This window comes from Paramisgurnus dabryanus, chromosome 24 (assembly GCF_030506205.2).
Source record: "Paramisgurnus dabryanus chromosome 24, PD_genome_1.1, whole genome shotgun sequence".
Taxonomy (NCBI): Eukaryota; Metazoa; Chordata; class Actinopteri; order Cypriniformes; family Cobitidae; genus Paramisgurnus; species Paramisgurnus dabryanus.
In genome coordinates this window covers 19867186-19885588 of record NC_133360.1, presented here as the reverse complement: position 1 = coordinate 19885588, position 18403 = coordinate 19867186, and the positions used below count along the sequence as shown (strand labels likewise).

The 18403-nt window shown below is 35.0% G+C and overlaps 3 protein-coding genes across 7 annotated transcripts in view; 1 reads left to right on the top strand and 2 right to left on the bottom strand.

Moving 5' to 3' along the window:
- Positions 1-501: 501 nt before the first annotated feature.
- Positions 502-13013, bottom strand: mfsd8l1 (major facilitator superfamily domain containing 8-like 1). 3 transcript variants are annotated; one of them, XM_065259397.2, is made up of 12 exons: positions 12654-13013; positions 11404-11589; positions 11242-11304; positions 10691-10810; positions 9846-9925; positions 9460-9757; positions 8089-8162; positions 7715-7928; positions 7510-7632; positions 7169-7299; positions 6756-6845; positions 502-659 (listed from the first exon to the last, which is right to left on the bottom strand). In XM_065259397.2, the coding sequence occupies exons 1-12, from the start codon at positions 12727-12729 to the stop codon at positions 654-656; spliced, it is 1461 nt and encodes a 486-aa protein (XP_065115469.1). In that variant the 5' UTR covers positions 12730-13013; the 3' UTR covers positions 502-653. The 3 variants fall into 3 exon arrangements, with proteins under 3 accessions (XP_065115469.1, XP_073669626.1, XP_065115467.1); XM_073813525.1 differs by lacking the exon at positions 502-659 and adding an exon at positions 2468-4131; XM_065259395.2 differs by lacking the exon at positions 502-659 and adding an exon at positions 3994-4781.
- Positions 13014-14543: 1530 nt separating this feature from the next.
- Positions 14544-16758, bottom strand: polr2h (RNA polymerase II, I and III subunit H). The gene is made up of 5 exons (XM_065259875.2): positions 16399-16758; positions 16216-16299; positions 15833-15926; positions 15663-15746; positions 14544-14988 (listed from the first exon to the last, which is right to left on the bottom strand). The coding sequence occupies exons 1-5, from the start codon at positions 16469-16471 to the stop codon at positions 14871-14873; spliced, it is 453 nt and encodes a 150-aa protein (XP_065115947.1). The 5' UTR covers positions 16472-16758; the 3' UTR covers positions 14544-14870.
- A 387-nt stretch (positions 16759-17145) lies between these two features.
- The window catches only part of armc9 (armadillo repeat containing 9), a 51543-nt gene continuing 50285 nt past the window's right edge, over positions 17146-18403 (top strand). For all 3 annotated transcript variants that reach the window (XM_065259394.2, XM_065259393.2, XM_073813479.1), the window contains exons 1-3: positions 17146-17303; positions 17632-17717; positions 17806-17931. In XM_065259394.2, the coding sequence (XP_065115466.1) occupies positions 17643-17717; positions 17806-17931 (201 nt within the window). In that variant the 5' untranslated portion in view covers positions 17146-17303; positions 17632-17642. The remainder of the gene's footprint in view (positions 17304-17631; positions 17718-17805; positions 17932-18403) is intronic.

Sequence of the window (18403 nt, the reverse complement as noted above, 5' to 3'; positions counted from 1 at the left end):
GTCACGCTTCTTGAATGCGATGAACAGTATCGTATGGTATAGTACGATTTAATCTATGCTTTGGATGTATATGTTCAGGACAAACGTAATAGCACTGCAATAAATTGGCTATATTAGGTTAAGGACCAACGTAACAGCACTGCTTATATTAGGTTAAGGACCAACGTAATAGCACTGCTTATATGTTGGCATGTAACGTAATTGCGATTTGCAAAATAGTTTCCTCAGAACGTATTTCATGTGATACAGGGTTGTTTTAGAAAGTGTCTGTCTCCGTCCTCTCTCACTTCAATCTGCACACGGTTCAGCGGCGGGGCACTGGGTCATGCCATGCATTTGATCTTCACAGTTTCTCCTCTGAATGCCACATCAAGTTAATCAGGGTTAACAATCTGGGTGCCTTGCTCAGCAGAGAGCCCAGAGGCTTAGCGTGGCTCTGGACTGGTGACACAGATGGGGCAATAATCCTGATGCTCATGGGGGCGCGAACACTAAATGGAAGTGAATGCATGGGGGGAGAAGTTTTATAAACTGTTTTCTTTTTGTTTTGTGTCTGTTTTTATGTAGTAATGATGGTGATTGTCTATGGCTTTTAATTTGTCAATATCCAGCATTTGGGAAATTTCATCACCGGACACCTGTTGTTATACAAACTAAACCTATTAAATGAGACAAAAGGGAAGAACAAATGTTGTTTTAGGGCGGCTTCCCCTAATTGAGAGAACAAAGTTATGCCCCGTTTCACAGGGCTGTTACATCTCATTTTGTTGCACTGATGCAGAAAAACAGCTGAAATCTAAACATTTTACCATGATAGCAAGACATTGCATTTGTTTCTCTTTATTTAATACTGTAAGTTCCAGTGCTCTTCAAACATAACCTAGTTTCCAAAGTAGATTCATGAAATTTATGAAAACTGACAAGAAGATAGATATATAGACACAGGCAAACAGACAGATAGGCAGATAGACAGACTTTCATCTAAATGCATCTGCCATACATTATTATAGAGGATTTTAAATTCAGTAATTTTCTGATAAGCTATAAAAATATATTTAAAAAATATTTTTGTAAAATCTCTTACAATCCAAATCCCCAATCTTATTTTAAACTACACAAAAAAATCAGAGGATTAATTATAATTTCAACTACATCTTATGTCCATTATTTTTGACTTTTCACTTTGTGTTTATACTGATATGAGCCGACGACTTCAACTAGAACGTAACATTTTCTGAACTTCTGACCCGAATCGCTGGGTCATGGATCGGTCAGACTCGTCCTTCGGGCAGGGGTTGCTTCACCACGACATAACCGAAATACCATGGCCAACAAGCAGCATTTTCATTCTTTACCTCGCAACAGTCTAAAATGACAGAGTTCACCGAAAGGCCACCAGATTTGCCCCACCCTCCAAAAAATGTCGTAAGCAACGTTATGAAACGCAAGCTTTTTCGCTCCGCCCATCGTTTAGCGACTCCCATTACGAAAAATGGACTTTAATGTGTTTAGAAACACAGCGCCCCCTGTCGTATAAAGCTGCAATATTTATCAGAGCTCAAGCACATTTTAAAAGCACTGAATCGTTTTTGATCTATATTAATTGTATTTTTATAAGTGCGCAGAAATACAATACAATCTAATTGCTTAAAAAATATGTCTGATTGTATATTATAATATTATTAGCTTAACTACACATACATTTTTATCATAATTATACTTTACAGATTAATAATACTTTTTGACTTTTAATATTTCATGAATTTTGTTATGTATTTTTAGTTTATTTTGATTCTTGCATAAAACTCAGAGTTTGAATGGTGGCACACATGGCAAGAAATGTCTTACAACTGATCATAACTACATGATAATATTATAATTAGTGCTGGGCATAGATTAATCTAGATTAATCTCATACAAAATAAAAGTAATTTTTTGCATAACATATGAGTTTGTGCTGTGTGTAATTATTATGTATATATAAATACACACACACACACATTCATGTATGTATTTAAGAAACATTTAAATGTGTATATATATATTTATTTATATTTTTATATACTCTATATTATATATAAATTAAAAAACAATATATAAATAAAACATTTCTTAAATGTATATATATGTATGTGTGTGTGTTTAATTATACAAAATATTAACACACAGCACAAACTCAAATATTATGCAAAAAATTAAGTTTATTTTGTATGAGATTAATCTAGATTAAAAGGCACTATCAGAAAGGCACAAAGAATCCCCAGCTAAGTTCTGTGTTAATTATGTTTTTTAACATAATAGGTATGCTATTGTTTTAAAAATGTTTTTAGATTTTTTTTCTAAGTTTTCATATGTATTTCTAAGTGTTCTTCAAACGTACCCTTATTTTTTATATTTGCATTGCATCGTTCTAATGAGTTTTGTTTAATCACAGATTTAGTGTAAAATAAATATATTAGAATCAAACCAAAATCTTTCTTTAGATTTATTCATCTAATATTATTGATACTCCAAATAAACCATTTTAGGAAGGAAGTCCATACCATGTAAATAACATGAAATGTGAAAAATATGAATATGGTAGACATACAGAATGATTTACGTATATGTAATAACCATGGTATTACTATTTCATTATGGCTGATATCAAAGTAATTAAACTAAACACATAAACACAAAATTGGAAAGATCAATCAAAAAGTTTCACTTGATGAAGAAATGTACAGCACAGAATGGACATTAGGTTGGCCGCACAGTGTCTGTGAGTTGCCCGCCAAAGCACATTCTATTAATAACCTCAATTTTAATATTTATTTATTACATATTTTTTATATTAGTTGGGCTTTTTATGTATGTTAACATTTGAAAAAATAATATCAGCAAGTAAAATAAAACAAAATAAACAAAAAAACAAGAAAGTTTTAAGTAGACATTATCACAAAAATTGCAGATATTTCTTTAGAAATCTAAATTATACAAAAAAAAAGATTAGAAAACAAGAAAGAATTTTAGAATTTTTAAATATTGACAAATTAAAATATAAATAAAAACAAAATGACTAAAATCTGCTTAAAAATAAAATACAAATATGTAACAAATAAAACCGTTTATAAATCATCTTGTTTTTGGTGACACATATCAGCACATGGCTATAAATGAATACAAATTTATGACACAGTATACAATACTTAAAATACCACAAAAATCAATCTTTAAAAATAAATAAGGCATTACACCACTGAACATAGATTAGAAACAAAGCATTTCTGCTATTAACAAAATGAACAATACAAACTATAATCTCAGTTTTGTAATTATATAAATTGAATGTGATAAAAGTGAGTAATATGTTGTTGTTTTAATAATATTTAGCATGTATTAATTGTAGTTAATATTTATTTGAACATTTACAAAATGATTCGTTTTGCACAATAATTTTTTCAACAATATTCATTCAACATGAATGAACAATAAACTATATTATCATACAAGAACAAAAATTAATAAACACTATACAAAATATTGCTCATTGTTAGTTCGTATTAGCAAGTACATTTACAAGTTAACAAATAGGGCTTTATTGTGAAGTGATACCAAACTAACTAACATTACATACAAGCTAGTGCATATTATAAAAATCAGAAAAAAATTGTGTACACTTTTTCTGTAAATGAGAATATTTTTACTGTAAACTCAGAAAGTTACTAATACATGAAAAACCTAAACTTTCCCAGACAAGGCTTATCCTAGTCCTAGACTAAAATGCATGTTTGAGCTGCGCTTTAATTTCAGAACACCTTGCACTGACATATTTTAACATATATCAGTCACATTGTTTTATTTATCTCAAAATGCACACCCGTATAGTTTTTGTGAGGTTTGTAAAACTACTTAAATGTCCTAAAATAACTAAGGCCTAATTCTGGATTAATTTAAACTTGGTCTGGAAAACTGCCCCTAAATGTAATTGGCCCCATAAATGTTTGCTAAATTGTTTTTGGGTGAAGGGCGCCCTCTTGTGTACAGTAATGATTCAACTATGACACAACTCCCACATACAAACAAAACAAAGGCATCAAAGCATTTTAAAACAATATACTTGTGTTTGATCCCTGGGCTTTTCTCAGAAAACTGCACATTATGAGAGATAATGAGGGTTATTTTTACACTGATATTTAACCCTGTACCCCAATACACTGAAATCTTTTCCTAGCACATATAGCTTATTTTTCCTTAAAATGACCTATATAAAGTTCATAGTTTCAAAAACGCACCATTAATCTATTTTAATGGAGCAATCAGCTACATTTGTTCAAATCCTACACTGTCAGAAAATAAAATGGTCAAAAAATGGTCATTGGCTGTCACTGGGGCTGTACCCTTTCATATTACTATCTCAGAGGTATATATTGGTACCAAATATCTGCACCAAATGGTACATTAGGACCCTTTTTAAAAGTACTGCACAGTGACAGCTACAGACCATTTTTTTTCTTACAGTGCACTCCATTATTCTCTTTATTCACAATATAAAAACCTCATGGCTCAAGTAAAAGGATTTTTTCTCTCAGGACTTGTCATCAATAATAACTCATAAAATATCGGATCTACTGAAATTTCCATAGGAAATATAGCAGAACTGTACGGTTTTCAAAAGAGTCGTTTCTTTGATCAAAGAAGCAGTGAGAACAAAAATCTTATATTATGAGACTCTTTTTGCTTGGTTTCCTGTGTTCCTTTAGATTATTCATTCATTTGCTGACTGTTCTTGTGACAATTTCCTGAAAACAAAAAAGCCATGTGAACCCGCACATAAAATTGATTGTGGAAGAACTACAATTGTACAGTTTACATTCTGTGTATATTTCCTTGTATTGCTGTATTGTACATTATATTTATTGTGTAGCACATCTGTACTTTTTGATACTCTTTGTAATTTTGTTTTTAGTGTTATAACTGTATGTCTGTCTATCTGTCTACCTGCCTGTCTGTCTCTCTATCTATCTGTCTCTCTGTCTGTCTGTCTGTCTGTCTGTCTACATGTCTATCAATCTACCTGCCTGCCTGCCTATCTGTCTGTCTGTCTGCCTGCCTGTCTGTCTGTCTGTCTGTCTGTCTATCTATCTATCTATCCGTCCGTCTGTCTGTCTGTCTGTCTGTCTATCTATCTACATGTCTATCAATCTACCTGCCTGCCTGCCTATCTGTCTGTCTGCCTATCTGCCTGCCTGTCTGTCTGTCTATCTATCCATCTCCCTATCTCCCTACCTACCTATCTAACTGTCTGTCTGTCTGTCTGTCTATCTGTCTGTTTATCTATCTATCTATATCCCTGCCTACCTATCTAACTGTCTGTGTGTCTGTCTATCTGTCTCACTTTCTGTCTGTCTGTCTGTCTGTCTGTCTGTCTGTATCTATCTATCTATCTATCTATCTATCTATCTATCTATCTATCTATCTATCTATCTATCTATCTATCTATCTATCTATCTATCTATCTATATCCCTACCTACCTATCTAACTGTCTGTGTGTCTGTCTATCTGTCTCACTGTCTGTCTGTCTGTCTATCTATCTATATCCCTACCTACCTATCTAACTGTCTGTGTGTCTGTCTATCTGTCTCACTGTCTGTCTGTCTGTCTGTCTGTCTGTCTATCTATCTATCCATCTATATCCCTATCTACCTATCTAACTGTCTGTGTGTCTGTCTATCTGTCTCTCTGTCTGTCTGTCTGTCTATCTATCTATCTATCCATCTATATCCCTACCTACCTATCTAACTGTCTGTGTGTCTGTCTATCTGTCTCACTGTCTGTCTGTCTGTCTGTCTGTCTGTCTATCTATCTATCTATATTCCTACCTACCTATCTAACTGTCTGTGTGTCTGTCTATCTGTCTCACTGTCTGTCTGTCTGTCTGTCTGTCTATCTATCTATCTATATTCCTACCTACCTATCTAACTGTCTGTGTGTCTGTCTATCTGTCTCACTGTCTGTCTGTCTGTCTGTATGTCTGTCTATCTATCTATATTCCTACCTACCTATCTAACTGTCTGTGTGTCTGTCTATCTGTCTCTCTGTCTGTCTGTCTGTCTGTCTGTCTATCTATCTATATCCCTACCTACCTATCTAACTGTCTGTGTGTCTGTCTATCTGTCTCACTGTCTGTCTGTCTGTCTCACTGTCTGTCTGTCTGTCTGTCTATCTATCTATATCCCTACCTATCTGTCTAACTGTCTGTCTGTCTGTCTATCTGTCTCACTGTCTGTCTGTCTGTCTGTCTGTCTGTCTCACTGTCTGTCTGTCTGTCTGTCTGTCTGTCTATCTATCTATCTAGCTGTATATCTATCTATCTATCTATCTACCTGTCTGTCTGTCTGTCTGTAAAAAAGTATGCAAGTGCTTGGACTGTTGTTGCCTAAATAGCACTTTGAATTTTTAAAAGGAAAAACTGGACTAGAAATAGCAAAAATAGTACTTTTATCGAAATCCTACGATTTGGGACACACTTATTTTAATTTCAAACAGTAGGCTATGCTCATTGATTTAAATGTAATATTGAGGTCCTATGACAAAAACATAGCATACCACTGTTTAAAGGTTTATTGTAACACACTGCATAGTATGCAACACATGGTATGCTACTCCAGATTCTTAGTTACCATCAATAATATGAAAAAAATGGTTTTAGCAGTGATTATTATAAAACAATGATACTTGCTATGTTGCTTCCTAAATGTCATTAAGTGATTACCTGGTCACATTCCTCGGACTGTGAGTCTGTGGGATTGTCTATTGTGGTCACTGGCTCCACCAGACGATCGTACGAGATCGCTACCATAATCTGTCAATCATTCACAAGAGTTAAAGTCTAACTATATAGATGTATTAAATACAAAAATATCATCATTTTCATACTGTCTTATTTAGTCACTACTAAATTACGTGCTCCAAATGTACACACTTAAGGATTACTTATACTTGACGCATCCGCATGACATGTGAGACCGCATAGCAAAAATTATGTCATTATGGAAAACATTCAACTTTGTCGATTAAAATAGTAGTACATAGCGTCAAGTATGAAGACCTGGTGCGTAGGGAGAGGAGCGCATGCAGGTGCAATGCAGTAGGCGGGCATAAATACAAACAAAGCTTTAGACTCACAGTGAGCACTACAAGCAGGCCCATCATCACTCCCAGCATCACATAAAGGTTAAAGGTCAGACCGCCCGCCCATAGAGGACCGAGAATGGTGGCCAGCCCTCCGACAGAACGGCGAATTCCCTGACTGAATCCTGACAACAAATATAAAAAAAGACAGCACTGAGTATTTATGAGCAAATCTTACAACTTACTGTAACCATTTACAGTCTGTTACAGTGTCACCCCATCTACTTACTTAATATTTGTAATACTCATATCTCTTTTTGGTAGTGACAATTTATTGGACAACAGTTTGCACCTTTTCTGATCATTTTTATATAATGCATGCTCTTAAGACTGACCTTGTGTTTTCTCTGATGTTACTTTTGAAAAGAGAGACACCTGTGCGACCGCCACAAAAGGGGCACCCAGGACCTGAAGGAAAACCCCGATGATAAACTCCGCCAGCTGCCACGCGTATCCACCTAAAACACCCCAAACAACTTTAGCTTTCGAGTCATGAAGGGGACTGTACAGCTCATGACATCCACTTCTGTATGTTCTTACCCTGGGGATTGGCCAAAAATATAAGACACCAGACGCAGGAAATATTGCTGAGAATGAGGCCGACGACCAGCACCACCCGCTCCGTCACACGCTTACTCAACCAGCGCACAAACAGGAAGCCGGCAATCACCTCCACGCTGCATAAACAGTACATGATGCTGTTTTCCAGCTCGCCAAAGTTAAAATACTGCTGCGTCAGAGGAGTCACCATAGTCTGTTGAGACAGTCATACAATTATTACACTTACTGTAATTTGAAGAGCATGGCATTTGGACACTAACATCATGAGTTCATTTCTTATGGATAATGCACAGTATAATGTAAATTAAGTGCATAAATGTAAATTTAAGGTAGCCATTGCAATGTGTACTTACCTCCAGAGCAGTTTGATTAAACAGTGTGATAAACTGAGCTGCCAATAGCACAACCACCTCCTCTCTGAGAAACTCTGCAGAATAAAACAATGAGATATCACTTTAATCATACAAATAAATATGTAACAAAATCATGTACAATATGGAAAATCTAAAATGTTCATAACTATCAAAATCCCTTTAGGGAATTCGCGCCACTAGGTGGCCATGTTTGCATTGCAATGTCCTATGTACTTGAAAGACTTGATATTTCTAAAATCACAATTAAACAACAATCAAATGTATCTGGCATAATTTGTTGTTAAATAGCATTTATTTATCAGACTCTTATTGGATTCTGACTAAAAATGGTATTTCTGAATGGCCAATCATTATCTCATTTTTGATGAAGGTGGAGTTTAGTGGCTTTTGCATCTGAACTCTTTAATTGTTTACTGAAATCTAAAGGGGTTCGCACACCGGATATAAAAATATCGAACACAATGTTTTCTATAGGGGATCGCACACCAGCCGCGCAGCGCCGTTCTAAAAAAATCGAACACATTGTTTTCTATGAGTATACGCACACTGGCGCCGCCAGGTGGCGCCTGTCCGCGCCGTCCAGCTGTGACTCAGGAAGTTGCTCAAATCCCTGTCGCGCCACACAGCGCCACTCACATAGTTTAACATTAAAGTAGATGCTATCTGACTAAACTCGCACTATTTAATGTGCACTTCCGGTGTATGATACCTCCGAGTTGTCCTAGACACGACACGACGTTTCTTGTCCAGTGCGCGACCCCCTTAAAGCCCCCTCCACGCTGTTCTAAAAAAACAGAACACATTGTTTGCTATGAGTGTAGGCACACAGGCACCACCTGGCGGCGTCTGTCCGCTGTGACTAGGACACTGCTCAAATCCCTGTCGTGCCACACAGCGTCACTCACATAGTTTAACATTAAATAACATCACATTTGTCCAAAATCGTTAGCGATTATCATTGGCTGCTAACGTATATTTTGCATTTTGAAGTAGATGCTATCTGACTAAGCTTGCTCTATTTACTGTGCACTTCCGGTGTACAATACCTGAGCTGCGCGTCCGGTTTGCGACCCCCTTAAGGCCTGGTTTCACACACACGGCTTAGCTAAAGCCAGGGCTAGGCCGTAGTTTAATTAAAATCTTTAAGCAACTTTTATAAACATGCCTTAGAAAAGAACATTACTGGTGTATATATTGAGACAAATCAATTGCACTGGCATATTTTAACATCTGTCAGTGCGAGTTATTTTCAGTTAAGACTCAAACGTGTCTAACTCTAGGACTAGCCAAATCTGTGAAAATCTGTTGTCTGTGAAACCGGGTATAAGTGTTTATCTTCACTAATCTCACCTCTGCTGGCACTAAAGTTCTTGAAGGGACTTGAGGTTACTTCCTTAGGTGGGGGTGTTGGTGGAGGGGAAACATTGTTGGGTCTAATCTGGACGCTGGTGACTGTGCCGTATGACCCAGTGAGTTCATTAGGCCCAACTAAAGGTTTGCTCTCTGCATCCTCTTCCTCAACTTCATCCTGATGCACATCTACTTGTACCGCCCCATTCCTTTGATGTGCATCATCCTGAGGATTGATGTCCCAGTACATAAACATGACAGCAAACTGCAGAAGGATCCACAGCAGGCACATGAATCCCTGAAACAAAAGACATTTGTGTAACGCATATTTGCAAGCATCCACTGATGTTTCAAACAGCCTACAGTGGCTGAAACTGTGAACTTACCCCTGGAGATGTGAATTTGTTCACTATGAAAGGTCCAACTTGAAAGTTACACAGTCTAAGAAAGATATTAAATGCAGGACCTAGGAAATAATACAAAAACAAACTATATTATTCTACCAGTTACCAGAAATTAAATTGAATTGTCCACAATGAAACTCAAAAAATGTGTATGAAAAATAGTGCAGGACCCCACATTTGCTGTCGTTGTAAAACACTGCGTAGCACAAATACATACAGCCGTGTGTCACGCATTGCATTGACGAATGCATTCCAATCAGATCGCTTTATGCAAATAACCTAGTGCAAGCCAGCCAATTATGTTTATGCATGTCCGGAACATGTGTTGCGGCCACTGTGACTGGCTGTTGGCCATGCTTCAGACAAGCCTTCAGTCAAGCGTTAACACTTTCGCCCCATGTGAATGTACCGTCACTGCATCCCAAATGACACCAGATAACACAGGTGTGTTTGACATCATGCACGCTTGCGCACCGATCCTTTTATAACAAAAAGCAGCTTGAAAGTGAATGGAAGCAGACTGATCCTAATATGCTTTTAAATCTCTCTTACTGTTATTAATGTAATATGACGAAAGATCTGCGCAGCACGCATTAACTGATGTTTATTAATGACTTACTAATGAATGTTATTGTAAAGTGTTACACTCAGGGCAGACGAGTGGGGACAATCGTACTTGGGTACGGTACGGTTGAGTTAAGGATGATGTGAGTGCACCCTTAAACTGCAGGTGTGGATCAACTGGTAACCAGTAGACAGCGTTTTTGGTATAATCAATAAACGCTTGTATCTTGATATATATGGCTTGATTGTTCTATTGCACTAACCGATGAGCAGTCCAGCTTGTCGGGTGGCCATAACCACAGCAAATACAGTGGAGCGTTCATCAGGCAGAGTATTTCTAGTCAAAAATCCAAAGATAGATGATCCAGCTCCATTGCCAATGCCTAGAACAGAACAACCCAGTTAAACCACTAAGGCTGCATTTACACTACTCCGTTAAAGTGATTTAATTCGAAAGAACAATGTTGGTAAATAACGTCCACTCAGGTGGACACCACTCGTTATCACATGCCTCTTTTAAGCAGTGCAATGACAGACGATGACTCAACAACTTTGTGAAGTAATGTGTCTTGTTACAGAAATAAAGCGGTAAAATCTTGTATATAAACCTTGAATAATCATTTTGTCTGTGTTCCAGGTCAGAATGTCTACCTTGAATTGTTTTTATCAAGTGTTTAGTGTAAATGCACATATAAGATTTTTTATCAGGTATAGTCAACAAATAGAAATTGGCATTGAAGACTCGCAGTGTAAATGCAGCCTAAAGCATCATACAACATACATAAATCCTTAAAATGAACAGATCCAAACTTACCTGCAACTAGACGACTACAAAGCAATAACCATTTTGAGTATCCCATAAAATACATTAAATTACCTTAAAAACAGAAAGATACTGGATTAGAGAACACAAGGGTCACATCTCTCAACAGCATATATAATGTCAACGTAACCAATGTAAGTTTAGTGTACTTACCAATAATCTCAAAAACATTTGCAAACAGGATAATTTTTTTGGTGGAGCGGGTGCGATCTGACCAGTGGCCAAACAGAGGACCGGCGAGAAGACCGCTGAAACTAAATGCTGAAAGGATGAGACCAAGGAAGTATGGTGCCGCATTTAGTGTCTGCAGATACATCCATATTGTGGGCAAAATCACAGCTGAAAACACAAATATTGTTATTTAGAAAAGCAAACTAAGAAAGTGTTTGCTCATAAATATCTGCATATAAAAAAAATTGTAACTTTATGATGCCACAGACTTCAAAATATGTAGATGTGAACCATATAATAAAACATAAATCTGGTTGCATCTGAATGTGGGTGAGAAAAGGAAGACTACAAAATAAAAGTATGTAAGTAGCAAGAAAGGAGAGATAAATACTTTGAAATAAATATGAACATCAAATAAACCATAATAATGTAGACTTTTACAATTTTGTTGTTGTCTTTTTTCTCAGAAAATTTCTGGGGTCTACTTAAAGTGCACATTTTTCATTGCTAAAAACAACTTTATTTTGTGTATTTTGTGGTGGTGGTGGGGGGGGCGCATTCCGATAACGTTTGAGAACCACTGATTTAACAAACATTTCAAGAATGCCTAAACAAAGATCGATTATGAGCTGGATAAAGATAGCTATATTCAATCATTCATTAAGTTAAATATCTGTTTCACAATTGTCTTACATATGACTTCTAACTGTTTAAGTCTATTAGTAACGATTCAAACGCTTTATGTTTTAGTTAAGATTAAAGATTAAGAATATAACAGTCTTCAGGGGGTTGGTTTTTCAACTTGAAGATGTTTGTATAATAACCTGTTTAACCAGAAAAATAATGCCCATAGCTTAAATTTAAATGTGTCACTTAGAATACACTTTTATTCAATTCCTTTAAATATCATTCAGTATTATATTATAACACAGTTTATATTATGTTGACATGAAAACACAAGTTTGGGCCAGTTTGGCCAGTAGTAAGCAAACATTTCAACATTTAAGCAAACAAGTTAAATGATTACAGCACTTTCTGTTGTTACATTGTAGTACTAACGTTATGTTAACACAATGTTTTATGGCATTAAATATAATACTCTATAATATGTTTCTCACAACAACAACAACAAAAAATAAAAACACTACAAATATAGATTGTCCTTTATTAAAAAAAAAACACATGCATACTCACTGATGTAGGTTACCAGAGATGATAAGTAGCATACTTACCATACTCGATCCCACTGAGTAAGAAAATCAGTCCTATAGTCGAGAATGTCAGCCTCCGTTTACGACTATAGTCCATTTTACCCCCTCAACACGACTAATAATGTCTGACTAGGATTTTGACAAGTTTCATCTCGTCGCGCAGAATGTAATACACGGGACGGTGCTTTCAATCACAGGAGCGCAATCATAAAGCTGGTTACGACGTCATAAAAATACAGAATAAAAGTCATCTGAACGGGACAATTTAATAGTGAGGAACGGGCAATTTGTTAATCTTGTTTAAAAGACTACATGCATTATCTGAACGCACTAAATTTGACAGGAGCTGACAGGTAATCATATCTCAAACGTCACTTCCGTTTACAGCTGCCGGTTATTGTGTAATATTTCACCTCACGTGAAAACCTGCTCCTAAACTACAAACAAGCAACTTGTTTGAAAGAATATTTCAATTGAAATATTCTTTCAAAAAAGTCGCGCTTTGAAAAGCAATATATATATATATATATATATATATATATATATATATATATAAATATTTCTTGTTTTTATTTAAACAAAGCCACGTCCAGCGAACGTATTATGGATATTAATAAAGGTTTATCGGTAACACTTTACAATAATGTTCATTAGTTAATATTAGTTAATGTAATAACTGACATGAACAAACCATGAGCAATACATTTTTTACAGTATTTATTAATCTTTGTTAATGATAGTTAATAGAAATAAAGCTTGAAAATGATTTGTATATTAGTTCATAGTGATTTAACAAAGTTTACAAAATTTTTATAAAGTATTAGTAATTGTTTAAATTAACATTAAAAAAGATTAATAAATGCTGTATAGGTGCAGTTCGTGTTAACTAATGTAGTTAACTTATTAACCTTATTGTAAAGGGTTTATTATAGGTGCAGAACTCTGGCCCTCGAGATCCACTTTCCTGCAGAGTTTAGCTCCAGCCCTGATCAAACTCACGTGCCTGCAATTTTCTGGTATTCCTGAAGACATTGATTACTGTAGCTTGCTCAGGTGTCTTTGATCAGGGCTGGAGCTAAACTCTACAGGAAAGTGGATCTCGAGGGCCAGAGTTGAGGACCTCTGTGCTACACCTTTGTTTATTTGTTTTAACTCCGTTTTTGTTTTAACTGTTGTATGAATATGCACATTTGACATACCATTAAAACTTTTTTTATAAATTGTTAATATCTTGCTCTATAAACTGAGCTAAAGGCATATTGATATACTGGTTATAATTTATAAATAAGTGTTACCCGTTTAGGCCCTCACTTCTGCTTCCCAATTGACTGCTTTGTCTTGTGATTTTTATTATGGCACTCACAGTGCAGCTGTATTACACACATTAGTGCTGTCACGCGCTTTTAATTTGATTTCAATCAGGGTCAGGCTGTACTTCCATATATTTGCTCCTAAAAATTGGAAGTACCATGCGGGTTAGTTTTCATTTTATTTCTTTAAAGGGATAGTTCACCCAAAAATGAAAATTCTGTCATCATTTACTCAACCTCATGTTGTTATAAACCTGTACAAATGTCTTTGTTCTGAAGAACACAAAGTAAATATTTTGAGAAATGATTGCAACAAAAACAGTTGTGGACCCCATTCACTTCCATAGTAGGAAAAATAATACTATGGAAGTTAATGGGGTCCATAGTTTGGTTACAAACATTTCTTAAAATATCTTCCTTTATGTTCATTAGAACAATGAAATTTATACAGGTTTGTTACAACATGAGAGTGAGTAAATAATGAGAGAGAGTTTTCATTTTTGGGTGAACTATCCCTTTAAGTACCATAGGCGATAGTGCAGCCTTGTCACCAGGGCCATGTCATCAGCCTCCAAAAGCTTATTAAAATATTACCCCATAATAAAAAGAAAATGTTACTTTACTTAAAAATGGTGTAAAAGAAAATAATTACATATTTGTAACATTACATGTTTGTGATTCAAAATTTTCATTTTGAGGGTCAACAACAACAACGAAGTCCACAACTGAATAGTCTTATAAACACTTTTGAACATATATGATCAAATACGTTTTCATACACATATTACCATAGGGCACAGTTTCCAGATCTATTCAGTACAATCACTCTCTAACCGAAGACAGCTACAATATTCTTAAAAAAAATGCATTTAAGTTTTTCAAAAATATGAGAATTCCTAAATGTTACACGGGATCAGAAGAACATCATTTAGAAAGCAAGTTTCTTCATTAGTAGATAGACTCTGGAATCCACTTCAAATCCATGTAAATTATTAGCGTCTCCTTGAAGTCGCATTAGAAGGCCTCCATAAGATACATATGCAGATCTGCACAGAGACACATCATTAATAATACAATATTACATCAGCAATGATGGCACTGTGAAATAACTTTAAACAGAATAAATGCCCAGTGAAAGAAACATGTATTTGAGTTGTTCACATAACATTTTAAAGGCATAGTTCACCCAAAAATGAATATTCTGCCATCATTTTCTCATCCTTATGTTGTTTTAAATCTGTATGATTTTTTTCTGATGAACACAGAATAAGATATTTTGATAAATGATGCACACAGCTTATTGTAACCATTGACTTCCATAGTAAGAAAAACAAATACGATGGAATTCAATGAGTACCGTCAACTGTGTGCTAACCATCATTTATCACAATACTTCCATAATAATTGTTTTTTACTATGGAAGTCAATGGTTACAGCAGCTGTGTGCTTACCATCATTTATCAAATTTTTCATGGTTATGTGAGAAACAGTGACTAGAGAGATGACTTATATATTCACTTTTCCTTATGCATTTATGTACATTTTAAACCTATGTAAGATAAATAAATAAATAAATAAATAAATAAATAAATAAATATATATATATATATATATATATATATATATATATATATAGGCATATGTCAATTACGGTTTACTCTATAGCTTAAGGAAGAAAATAAAGAAGAAACAAATCAATAATAATGATGATGACACTCACAGTCGAGTGGCTGCTTCTGTGGACGTCTCATCTCCTTCAATCCTATAAACCTTGCCGTACATTACATAATCAAACTGATCAGCCCTGTAAACCAAACATATGCATCAAAACTAACAATCCATTATCCATGTAAAATTACTGTCATAGCTTTTTTACACAGCCCATGTTACCTCGATGGTCTGTCATCTTGAGGGTTGTATTCCCCATCATCTGGCGTTCCATCCTCATAAAGTGTGCTGGCTATCACCAATCTGAATTTATCACCTGGAATAATTTTATACAATTATCAATGGCAATACAAATAACACAGACTTTCTTCTCTCAGCTAAGACCAGTAATTCAGATCTGTGCTTGCCCTCCCAATATTTTTAACACAATTTAAAAAAATTGTACTTAATTCATTACAACATTTTTGTGTGTGTGTGTGTGTGTGTGTGTGTGTTAAAAAGGGGTTTTCAGTTTTGCCAGTTAAATACAATTATTTTTTGCAATTTGCATCAAACCTGCTTTATTTTATAGATGACAAAAAGCAAAGCAATACAGATTTACATACCCAGATCAACAGGATAAATCTGAATATTTACATCAAGGATGAGGTCCATTTTGAAAGATTCACTTTCACAGTGAAGACGAGATACTAATAACAACAAAAAAGTGGGTTAGTATATTGTTAGGAATTGATCTCTATGAAAGAGGACTTGTAACGTTAAGTAGGAAAAGTATCTTTTAATCTCACCTCTGTCAAACTTTTTCCCATCTGGATCTATATCCTTCACATCAAAAATATCCTCAAACAAAATTCCAGCCATTTATGCAAAAAATATCTACCAAACTCCAAAACTAGTGCTGTGCTTTTCTGTCAAAATAAACACAGAGCTTGAATGTGTCACTCCAACTAACAGTCTTGTTAGTAACCTATTTATTTTAACAAAATGCAAGTACTCGCTTTATGCTTCAAACAATTTACTTTCACCCGATAAACTGTAAGGACGTTTCAGCTAAATAAAAAATACAGATGTAGCGATAAACTTGTGGGTATCATTCAACACAAAATGAAACATACCGCGGACCAACGTGCGTTACGTCTGACCACGTGATTTACTATCTCTTCCGGGTTATGCTCCTTGCGCATGCTCGGTGGAATACATTGTTATAAATATTCGTAGCAAGTTTCGTGCATTAAATAATATTACCTTTAAAATATAATTATGTTTATTTTATTAAACAGTGAAATATTTTTTGGTGTTTAGTATTTTATAAACAAATAGTTATGCTAAACCGAGTGAATTTGATTTTCAGTCACTCACCTCAAAAAAATAAAAAAGACAATAAATACTCATATATTAACATATCATATTTGTCTTGTCGAACAAATATTTACCAAGCAGGGAAAAAATAAATACAATTAAAACTTCTAGGGAAACTGCAAAATGATTACGACAGATGTATTCGTCAACCGGCAGTTCCGGTGCGGTTGCTAAGAGAAAGCGTCTTCCTCATGGTTACCCTCTCAGTTAGCCAAACAGCGTTTGTTTATCCCACAGGATTCGCTGTTAATATCTAATAAATTTCCGCATAATTTAGGTCAGAATTACCACAGATATGTTCAACGACTGTTGCAGGTAAAATAACTGTACCGAGGTGAGTCTGACCAGGTTTGATTTGTAAACCGTTATATAATGTAGCACAGTTGCTAGCGTACGTTCGTCCTGCTCCTTGTTATCATGATATTATGTATTTGTTTGACTTTAGCTTAGTTCTGCTCACCGGTTTGCTTGCGTTGCTTTTTATCTGAAGGTATTGTATGTAGGTCTACAATAACTAATTTGTTGAGCAGAATATTGTTTGTATTTGCTAATAGTAATAAATATATCTCTGCATAGGCATGGGTAAGTGGGTACAATCGTGTTCCATTTCCTATTAAATGAAAGTAATATGTTGTGTTTAGCAATGTTACTTTGTTTGCCAGATATTGAATCAATGTGGTCCAGAAAATCTCAGAAAATGGGTGAAAATCTGGCAAGTGAAAGCGATCTGCTGTCCATGATCAGTGAGGTGGGCTTTTATTTTCGAATATGATGAAATATGTGATATTATCAAAAATACAGACACATGTGATAACTTGCATTGAAACAATTTACAGTATCTGAGGTTTGGTGAGTTTGAAGAGACCATGAAAGTATTTGAAAAAGAAATCAAACGTAAAGGAAAACCTGCCCTTAAAACATCAGATTCTTCACGCCGAGACTCCAAAATCCTCATCATTCATGTGAGACTGTTTTCAAATATAATACATGTTTAGTTGTAATAAGGGATGCACCGATAGGATTTTTTTTTGGGCCAATACCGATACAGATTTAAACAGACAACTTCTGGCCGATACCGATGCCGATACCGATATTAAACACTTGTATACAATACTATACAGCTGGTCTATAAGCTAGTTTATTTCTGCATCAAATTATTTTTACTGAACATGGATTGGATCTAATTAACATTCAACTGACCAACATAATAAGAGAGGCACAAATTAAGCTAAAACAAATATAATAAGACAGCATGACAACCTTAAAAGTTTTTTTTTTGCTATTCAGCATTTATTTTATTAACAACATTAACAATTTTTTTTACATATAATGGATTTCTTTATGCAGTTAATTAATAAACAATCGGTATCGGCCTTTCTCGTGCTATTGCCGATATGCCGATGGTTTCAAATTCATCAAAAATCGGCCGATAAA

Excerpts from the sequence above, each read along its gene's own strand:
- mfsd8l1 (XM_073813525.1), bottom strand. The coding sequence starts at position 12,729 with ATGGACTATAGTCGTAAACGGAGGCTGACATTCTCGACTATAGGACTG. Across the intron at positions 9,926-10,690 it reads ACAAGCTGGACTGCTCATCG|GTCCTGCATTTAATATCTTT; the intron begins GTTAGTGCAATA and ends ATTATTTCCTAG. Across the intron at positions 8,163-9,459 it reads GAACTTTAGTGCCAGCAGAG|AGTTTCTCAGAGAGGAGGTG; the intron begins GTGAGATTAGTG and ends TTTATTCTGCAG.
- polr2h (XM_065259875.2), bottom strand. The coding sequence starts at position 16,471 with ATGGCTGGAATTTTGTTTGAGGATATTTTTGATGTGAAGGATATAGAT. Across the intron at positions 16,300-16,398 it reads TGGGAAAAAGTTTGACAGAG|TATCTCGTCTTCACTGTGAA; the intron begins GTGAGATTAAAA and ends TGTTGTTATTAG. Across the intron at positions 15,927-16,215 it reads GATTTATCCTGTTGATCTGG|GTGATAAATTCAGATTGGTG; the intron begins GTATGTAAATCT and ends AAATTATTCCAG.